Source organism: Buceros rhinoceros, unplaced genomic scaffold (assembly GCF_000710305.1).
Source record: "Buceros rhinoceros silvestris isolate BGI_N320 unplaced genomic scaffold, ASM71030v1 scaffold10733, whole genome shotgun sequence".
Classification (NCBI taxonomy): Eukaryota; Metazoa; Chordata; class Aves; order Bucerotiformes; family Bucerotidae; genus Buceros; species Buceros rhinoceros.
In genome coordinates this window covers 7,776-17,650 of record NW_010404223.1, presented here as the reverse complement: position 1 = coordinate 17,650, position 9,875 = coordinate 7,776, and the positions used below count along the sequence as shown (strand labels likewise).

General features: G+C 46.7%; 1 protein-coding gene across 1 annotated transcript in view; it reads right to left on the bottom strand.

Annotated features, from left to right (window-relative positions):
• Positions 1-8,683, bottom strand: part of WFDC1 (WAP four-disulfide core domain 1) — a 12,430-nt gene extending 3,747 nt beyond the window's left edge. The window contains exons 1-3 of the mRNA XM_010133311.1: positions 8,276-8,683; positions 2,052-2,247; positions 1,400-1,483 (exon numbers count right to left, since the gene is read on the bottom strand). Of these exons, the coding sequence (XP_010131613.1) occupies positions 1,400-1,483; positions 2,052-2,247; positions 8,276-8,422 (427 nt within the window). The 5' untranslated portion in view covers positions 8,423-8,683. The remainder of the gene's footprint in view (positions 1-1,399; positions 1,484-2,051; positions 2,248-8,275) is intronic.
• Between the last annotated feature and the right edge of the window lie 1,192 nt (positions 8,684-9,875).

Below are 9,875 nucleotides of genomic sequence, written 5' to 3'. Positions count from 1 at the left end.
AGAGCGGTGACAACAGACCCCCGCTGCGCCCACCATACCCACACCGATGGGTGGTTCCTCTGCACAGCTATTCCCTCCAAGCTGCCATAAGGCTGTTGCAGCCAGTGTTTCGGGCTGGGTAAGGCATCAGGGAAACGCGACTAGGAAGCTGGCAGTTTGCTGCTTTGTTCTTTGCTCCACACCCATTAACTCACCGATGAATTTAAACCTCAGTGACTCACTGTGGAGTAAGGCAGTACCATCCCCTGCTTTAACACCCTGACCCCGGATATCCAGCAAGAGCAAAGCAGAGTAAGAAATCAGAGCAGGACTCACAGGCAGTGTTTGGGTCCATTTAAAGCACAGACTATGCAGGGACACTTCACCCTTCCATTTGCCAGGATTTTAGATTCAAGGACCTCTGCTGTAACCCTCATGCCATGACTGATGGTTCTTATTTCACTAATTACTCCCTCAAGCTGAGTTGAAGGTGTTAAGATAAGAACAAATAATATAAGCATGACAAGAATGGATGTGGAGGAATCTCTTTTATCTTATTGCTAACAGAGCAACTCCAATGAGCTGGAGGCAGAATTTTCTCTTGAAGAACTGGGATTTTCCGTAACAGATGTAAGTCAAGGTTTGGCGAATCTGATCCTGTCTGTGTAAGACCAAAGGGGGTGATTTATTGGCACTACCTGTGTCTGACTAAAGCTGATCAAAAGCTGGAACAGCCTTTCCATGAAAAAAATAAAGAACCTCAGACATACATACATCCAGGAATGTCTCGTGGAAGACGACTTCTCACCCTACCTCTCCATTCCTTCTTCGTTTCAATTGGAGGTATTGGACAAAATTAATTGAAAGACCTTTCCCTATGGAAAAGGGAAGCCCAATCTCGTAAGCAGACCCAAACCTCAGATGCTCCCAGGTCCATGTCAGCTTGACACAACTCTGCAGTGGTTTGTCAGGGCTCTTGTTGAAAGCAGCCTTCAGATCCAAGAGCCACAGCCCCAGCCCAAGGCATCTGTGTGATGAGGCCACTCCAGATTAAAAGTTCTCCTAATCCAAGTCTGCCCATGGTCTATCAGGAAGCTGGCAGAAAATATGTGTATGTGACAAAGTCTTTTTCTAAAGAGAAAAATTAGATATTTCTACTTATTTCAAGAATGGATTCAAATGCAGTTCCCTGGAGCGTTCCAAGCGCTCTGCTGGATACACAACTGATTTACTGCCCCAGAAACTAGTCCCCAGCACCACACAGCATTATTCCTAGGGAAGCTCCAGACACACAGCAGCAGTGCCAGCACCTCAACACCCCTAGCAAGCGCTGTGTATGATGAGTGTATTATTTAGTGCCTTTGTATGACTTTACAAAGTACCTTTGATAACTCAGAGAAGATGGAGAAACATACTGTACCTTGTAAGACTTCCTCTGGGCCATCTAAAAGCCACCCATTTCCTCCCAGCCAGCGGGGTTTGGGCTGAACCAACCAGTCTAAAACTGTAGAAGACAGAGAGAAGAAACCACAGAGTCAAGGTGGAGTAGCCATGGGGTACACAGTTCTGGAAAAGTCACAGAGATCCTCCGACAGTCCTGTCGAGGCTGTTAGAATCCCAAAGGATGGATTTGAGTTTTCAGCGAGATACTTACGCTCTTGTTGTCCATGGCAAGAGAGTCACGAATGTTATCCAGGGCCACAAGAACCTGTTCTCACTAAGGCCAAAGCAGCTGTTGTTTCCCCGCTCCACTCCCACAGCACAGATGAGATAAAATGGCTGCTTTGCTTCTCTGAGCACTCATTCAGATTGGGATTACTTCTTGTCCTGAATACATAATCCCAGGAAAAGAACTGGCCTCCAGCCATTTCTACTTGTGCTGCTGGAAATTTTGCAGCCCCAGCTGGACTGAGATAATTTTTTGATTCAGCAATCACCCCTGAAATTAGAAGTGTGGAACTGAAGCTTTATCCTCAACTCGCATTCAAACCATGCCTTCCACCCAAGACCTGACACACATGGGGATGACCACCATCACTTCTGCATGCTCCCCTCTACCAGTTCGATTCTACCTGGCGGTGGCTGTACAGACTCCAGGCAGGCGTAGATGCACCCATTGTAGCAGCAACGCTTGTGTCTCTCACACTCTGAATCCGACCGGCAGCTGGGCACCTCGCAGGCTCGGTCAGGCAGAGTCTGGGGTGGTGGGGGGCAGCGGTCGTTCTTCTGGTAGTGGGAACTGTGAGAATGAAGAGGGTACTCATAATCCTTGCAAAGAAAAGAAAAGGAAACAAAGGTTTGGCATAAGGTGAATACCAAACATCCCATAACTGAAACAGAAGAGGGGTTTTCAAAGTGGCTTTCAAAAACTCGTTAGAGAGGAGAATTAACTGTTCAGCTCCCCCAGCCCTGTCCTCAGCAAACTAAGAAGAGAACATATGGTCACCTTAGCACGCTGTTTTGGAAACATCAAACCACCAAACTATTGTGTGGGACTCATTTTATAATTAAGGTTATTGCAATGACAATTGAGGAGGTAGAAAAAAAAATCCTTTAGTCTTTTGTACTTGTGTGGGAAACAGAAAAACTTGAGGCATCCTCATGATGGGCATTTAAAACACTTAAGTAAATTTAAAACACTGATAGTAAATCAGTGGAAATGATGACAGTGTCTTGTTTTGAGGTTATTTCCCCAAATGGGACCTGGAACTACTGCCTCAGTTAGAACCTTTATCTTCAGGAGGCTCCATCTACCTTCATCACCTTCTTCTGCACTAGAACTTACATCAGTGTCTTTCAAGCTCCTCCACTGTGGAGTCCTGGGTGGTTAAACTAGAGACCATTGCTAAACCATGAGATGATCTGGGTGACATTTGTGTGGGTGATGTCAGTTTAATCCCAAAGACAATGAGGCTGTGTTTGACTATAACAGAAAGGAGCCCAGCCGCTCATTGTGCAACGAAAGGACACGGGAGATTTAAAGTGGATTAACTGGCACAGTTAATTTTACCAGAAACATTTATAAGAGACAGAATGCAGATATTATTCACACTGGCAGCATTTTAGCAAGAAGCCAACTCCCTCCAGCCAAGAGGTGAATCACACAAGCCCACTCCTTTCTCACCTGTGGCTAAACTACTCCCCTCCGGGCTTGAGCTCAGCTCCCCAGAGCAGCATCACATCCTCAGAAAGGGCAATCGGTGCTCAGATTTATTAACAAACATCAATAAGCTCTAATCAAATCAAAAGATGGATTCTGGATTTGGACATTTCAGAGAGATCAGTATCTAGCCAGAGGGATGAAGTGAGCGCTGCCTTGCACACTCGCTAGCAGGCTGTTAAGAGTCTTGTATACGCTAGGCCCGATGACTGTTGTGTTATGAAATCAGCGATGAGAAATTGGGGTTGTTATTCCAAGAAAAATTATGGTGCAACTGTCCCTGAGGGGGTCTTTAGGAAATTTCACCATAAGGCTATGAAGAAATTTGAGGTGAGACTAATATCCCTCTTTATCTATATACTGCTACATCCTCATTGTTGAAACCTCCCAGTGGCTTCTGTGGAGCATGTGTGCCTTTGTGAAACAGCATGTCCCCACATGTCCAAAAACTATCCTAGGAGAGAGCCCAGGAGGTCCATTGGCCTGGGGACTGACTGCTGGCTCGCACGGCCTCTGCTGCTGTGTGTGACCGAGCAGCTATCAGTTATCTGTAACGGTGAAAACAATATCATCTCCATCTACCCCTTGGGGTAACTTATAATACCAAGAAAGAAGGTGATCCCAGGGGACACCCAACGAAATAATGATGCGCATCATTTGTAGTGCCGATATGAGAACTTCTGCTTCTACATCGTACACAGCGTAGAATCTTACCGAGAAGGTGGTGGTTTCACACCCGAGCTGAACTCTGTTCTTCAAGCCATAGCTAGAGGGAAACAGAGCGGCCAAGTTTCTCCACTGCTTGGTTGCACCGTGGTTGAGTGTCAGCCAAGGTAGAGGTATAGAGAACAGTCAGGAGGAGTAGAAGGTTTATTTTCTGTTACAAAGTGTACGTTAAAGAAAAGCCATATCCTGGCTGAATCTACAACTGGTTCTAGATAACTGGTTATCGCATTATCCCATTCCTCAAAAGCTGAAAACATCCCAGTTTTGAAATACCATGCTTTTGAATTGAAGATATTGCAAATTCAACTTTTTGTGCCGTTGTTGGATTTTAAATAGAGAAAATGCTTGGACCGCCTATAATTTTAGGACGTAAGAGAGCATTTAACAGCAAATTTATGCAGTTCCAACCATTTAACAGGTCTGCTTGCTGAAGGGCGCGTTCGCCCTGGAAGGTCACAGTTTATTATTCTATTATTTGAAATGTCAGCTGCAGACTGAAATGTGACCAAAATAATATTGGCAAATAATGGACCCATCAAAAAAAACCCTCCAAACTCTAAACATTACTGCAGTTGCTTCACAGATGGTTCAGAAACCAAGAAGCCAAAATTGCAATGAGCAGTTGGCTCAATGAATGAGATTTCCACTGGGGAACAATATAATATTTTCAGCCAAATCACTCATGACCTCCCTGCCCATGTTCTCTGTTCACTATTGCTCTGAACCCCGTTCTTTCAAAACCTCACGGTCAAAACAATATTCAGTGTGTGTTTGATCTAATGAAACCATTACCACTGGTTTATGTATGCACAAACCATCCCACTGGGCAACAGGACTCCCTCCTTCCCCAGGTGGCCTGGTTAAGGAAGTCTCCAGGTATGGATTATGAGGTCTTTTTGAAAGCTCTCCCAGGATTCAGTTTGGCTCTGAGCATAGCTCAGATTTATTATTTTTACAGATTGTGACAACAGCTGAAATTTCTTCCTTGAAGAATATTTTTCAATGCAGGAGGCAAATTGCAGTTTGCCATAGAGACTCATTAAATATTTTAATGGCAATGTCTGCCTTAGAGATAGCCAGGAACAAAGGAAGGGGAAAAGTTCAGAGTTCAGCTGAGGAACCCTGGTCAGTAAAGCCGACTAGGAAAAACCTGAATGCAGTCTCTCACCCTCACCCTGTATTTTCAGTAGTAACTGTGGGATGCAGATCCAAAAGATCCCAGATCTGGTCTATTATTTGTGCCTGAAACTGGACCCTTGGCTCGTGTCAAATCACAGTTCTCTGCTAATTCATATTCTGCATGCCCACGGCTGAGATCCCAGCCTCTGGTCACCAGTTTTGCCCTGGCAGCTATTTTTGAACGCTGTCCATAAACCACCTTTTCTCTGAAACAATACGTAGCCAGGAGGAATTTAGAGCCCTCCAATACTTCTATCAAAGGCCTGAAATACACAGATGATTGGTGATCAAAGTGGCAAATGTCAGGCTGAGGGAGTGTTAAATAATCTGAAGAACAAGACCAAAACAATAGGAATAACATTCTTCTGCTATTGCCTCTGCATTTCTGGTGTTTGCAGTGCTGGAAGATGGTTGGAAAATTAGGATGCACTGGAAGCGGATGCACTGGAAGCGGATGCACAGGAGCAATGAGAGGACTGGAGAGCAGGGAGTACAGTGCACGCAGGTTTCCAAGAGGAGGCCGAGGGCTGCTCTGCTCATACGTTCCTCTGAGGCACATGCAGGCCAGAACTCTCATGGGAGGCGTGCTAATCTGGTAGATGGAGAGGGTATCTCAGTGTTGATTTATGACAGCTAGCTGGAGGGTAAATAAACAGTTGGAGGAACATTACAGCAGCTGTGAGGATTTCTTCATTTCTGGAACTCTTTAAAAGAAGGCTGGATTTTTTTCTGAAACCCTTTATGCAGTTGACACTGAAACAAAATCAAGACTGCCCCAGGTTTTCCCAACAGACCTGTGGGTGTCTTGATAATGAACTGAAGCCCACTCCCAGGTAGCTCCCTCCCTCTGCCCTGTGGGAACAGCCCACGGACTGTGCAGGGGCTGCACAACACCACCTGGGGATCACTACACTTGAGCCATGTCCCTCTGGCTGTAAAATACATGGGCTTGCTAAAAGCTGGAAGCCCAGCTCCTCCACCCTGCTCTGACAGCCAGTGTTTTCTTCTCACTTCACTCTCTCTCTTCTTTCTCCCTCCTCCACTCCCACTCGACCCCTCCTTGCCAGCCAACACTCTTCCTCAGACACCTGTGAAAAGCTCCTGGCCAGACCTCAAGCCAGCCCCTCATGGTAAGACCTGCTCACCGCTCCTCCTGCTGTAGACTCACATTTTTTTGACTCATACAACATAACTCCCAGTTGTTTCACTACCTCTCACCTCCTCCTCCCCCTACAAACCTTGCCTGTGTCCTTCTGGGGGTCCCACAGGGATGTCTATGGCATAACTCTAGTATGGCTGCGAGTTGCCGTTAACACCTCCATCTGTTATCCTATCCAAGTGACTCACAAATCAGCTCTTCCACCCACAGGCTCTGATTTTTGAGCTGTAAGAAAGATACGGCTCTTGGTAGAAAAGAAAGCATCTCCCTGGGAAACAAGAGGGGCTGCCAGGACAGCCTCTTGGTGGGTAAGAGGATGGAGAGTGGACACCTTCATCCTTACAAGGCTTTAAGGAGCAGGAAAAAGAAAAGCATTTTCTTTTTCCCCAGACAAGGTGCTTCTGTCAATATAAGCAATTCTAGCAGAGCTGCCAGATCAGTAGCACCTGGATTCACAGCTGCCAGAAAAAACAGCCCTTTGAAGAACTGCAGATTGAAAGAAGAGGATATATCCTCAGGGGAGCAGGCTCTGTGCCTCTACAGAGCACATTATCTGAAGATCAACATGTAAATTCCTGTTCTGCTGCTGTCTTATCTCTCTGGGTCACTTACTTCAGAGGTCTATTGAATTCGAGCTTCGCATTGAAACATGACCAAAGAACATACTAATAAATACACTTTCCAGCGACTGATTTTACAGGAAACGCAGCTCTTCACATCATCATCTAGTAATTAAAGTGCAAACCAGGTGACACCCTGCCCCAAGGCAGGCTACAGTGAAGAAAATGTCTTGTAAAATTCTGGGGTGCCTTTCAAATATTGGCACAATGTTTTCTGCAAAATTTCAAGGAGACAAGAGCACCGTATTTCAGTTCATTCATCACAGACAAAAGATGTGAGTCAGCAGTCGCACAAACCAAATGTGGCTGTCCCCACATCACTCTAGATGTCACGGGCAAAAAAGCATCATTTTTAAATGAAAAGCTTTTATATGTGGCTCCTGGAAACAGGGGGAGAAATCCCCACGTGGCACCATGGAGCTGTTTATGCACATGCCATGGCTGGAAGATGCATGAGAAAACAGACTGGCTGGGGCTTCCACCCACGGGATTCAAGGGGCAGAAGCTCTGGGTCAGTGCTGGCTTCTGATTTTAATGGAGTAAGTAAAAATTACATTTTCTAAACAGTAGGTCCTGAAAGTCAGGCTATCAAATTATTTATCCTTCCCGCCACCCAATTTCCTCCAAGGCCATTTCTAACAGTTTTTTGGCCCAGATACACCAGAACAAGACCCAGCACCATCTTTTTCTCCACTCACAGTGACCTGTTGCTGCTTCAGTTTCAGTTCCAGCACTACTGCTCTAAGCACCGGTGCAGATTTGGAAAGGGTGGATGCTCTCAGTACCCCATGCACCACTCCCAAAAGCAGGCAGGGACAGCCCGTGTCATCAAGGGGCTGCCAGGGTGTGGGAGCAGTGAACGTGCCAGGCAAGACACTGCCATGAGAATGGATTTCTCTGACAGGCTCCTTACCCCTGTTAAGGCGATTGGCACATTAGTCTGGCACTGTGGATCTGGACGTCTGTTCTCCAGCGATTTACAAAGCCCTCGGCAATGCCACCATCCCTCTAGGACACATTATCACTACAGGCTGGAGACATTTACCCAAAGTCACCCCAAAGGGCAGTGGAGGTGCTGGGCAGGGAACTCTCCTCCCTGCTCTAAGCAACAACCCACATTCTTAGCTTTTCACTAAATCCATCCCCAGACATGCCGCTTTTGCATTCCCCCTCCTCCCCATTCACGCTTCCCTCGCTCCCCAAGGAAATTTCCAGGAACAGCTGCCGTACCAGCCTTCTCCCTACTCCAGGCGTGCTTTCCCAGCTTCCCGTTGCAGCAGCTAGGTGGCAAAAGTTCCGTACCGCCTGGAAAACTTAATGCAACCCCTTTATAGACAGACAGCCTGCGGATGCAAATACTTCTTATTCTAAACCGATAGATAGCTAAAGAAAACTCCCCTTTCCCAGTAAGCACACCCAGCTCCCCAAAGCCACCCACCGCAGTTTACTCACATCGTACTTCTCCGTCATTTTCAGATGTAGAGCGCGCTTCCAGAGGGTCCGCGCACAGCCCGAATCTGGCAGCAAAACTAAGACACACAAGGCTGCGGCGAAGATCTTTTTACAGAAATGCATCTCTGACAGCACCCTGGAATCCATTTTCCCAAGGGGAGATCAAATAAGGAGCCCGACTTTTGGGATCCAGACGACTCAGAGTCTTGGCAAGCAGGGAGGGAGCCGGGCAGGGAGGGAGAGCGAGGGCTGATGGCTGGTGAGAGCCGCCGTTCGCCGCGCAGCTTCTGGGAAGGGAAAGGGAAAAAAAAAAAAAAAGGAGCCCACGAGCAGAAGCCAGGAGCTGCTGTTGAACTTCTTTAGTCAAAGTTAGATCAGGTTCTCAGCTCACATGTTCACACAAAGCACATGCTCTCCGTGAATGATAGATGGGAAGATTATTTGGAAAGATTATTTTTAGACCTTTGTTCCCAACATCTGGCATCCTCAGAGAGCCCCATTCAAAGCCAAAGCGTGGGATCAGATGACAGCTGCCGCAGGGGGAAATAAAGGTCTTGGAGGGGTGGGCTCGGCAGCTTCGAGCAAACAGCTCACCCAAACTTTCCAAGCTACTCAGCCCTCCCTTTGTGTGCTTCCCACCGTGCCCTGGGCTGCGGGTTTGGATCATGTTTTGACAAAGTGATAACTTCATACGAAGACTGCTTGACGGAAATGATTTAAAGACATGATAAACACGCCGGGGCTGTAATTAAACTCAGTTGACGTTAGCTTTCTGCAAGCGATTTAGAAGAAGGGGAAGATGTGGCCATTGGGGAAAAATAAATCCATATGCCTGGGTGGGGAACAGGGAAGGAAGGAGGTTTAGAAATGACATCACCAAATGGAAAGTGAGGAAGGGGACGTGAGTCAGCCTGTGCCTGACAATGGGAGGGACAAGAAATGACATCTGGGGTGTGAGACACCTACATGGACATTCAGGCACCCAAGTTCCTGAAGGACAGAATGAACTTATGAAATCAGGCTGAAAGCATCCCAGCATCCTGCCTGGGATGGGAACAGGCAGGTGTCAAAGAAAAAGTATGAGAACAGGGTAACTGTTACATATACATGAGTAGAAACCTCTATACATATATATCTTCACAGACTGAGCAAATGTGGGGGCTGTTTATTTTATGGTCCTCTATAAATTTCTCCTCCAGCAGCTTGTCCAGCCTCCACCTGGAACAAAGAAATGGAAGCACAAACCTAGTCGAGATATGGGCACTGAGCTCTGCTTGCCTTCAACGTACCCTGACTGCAGCCCTGCTCCATAGCCCAAGCAGCGCAGGGGTGAGGCTTGCTGGACACCCTGGGTTTACTGTGTATCTGCTGGAAGATGGGTCTGCACAGGAGTGTTAGAACTTGTAGACAAATACAAAAAAATCCTCCAATTCTTCCTTATACCTGAAAGCTGTGGCAAGTCTCTTTGATCCATGCCTAAGTGTCAGTAGCTGCATGTAGCTGGCAGCCAAAGGATATTTCCAATCTTGCTAGAATATCGTGATGGGAATCTGAAGAAAGAGTAACTGTGTTTTGGGGCAGTCCTGTCCATAGCTTTACT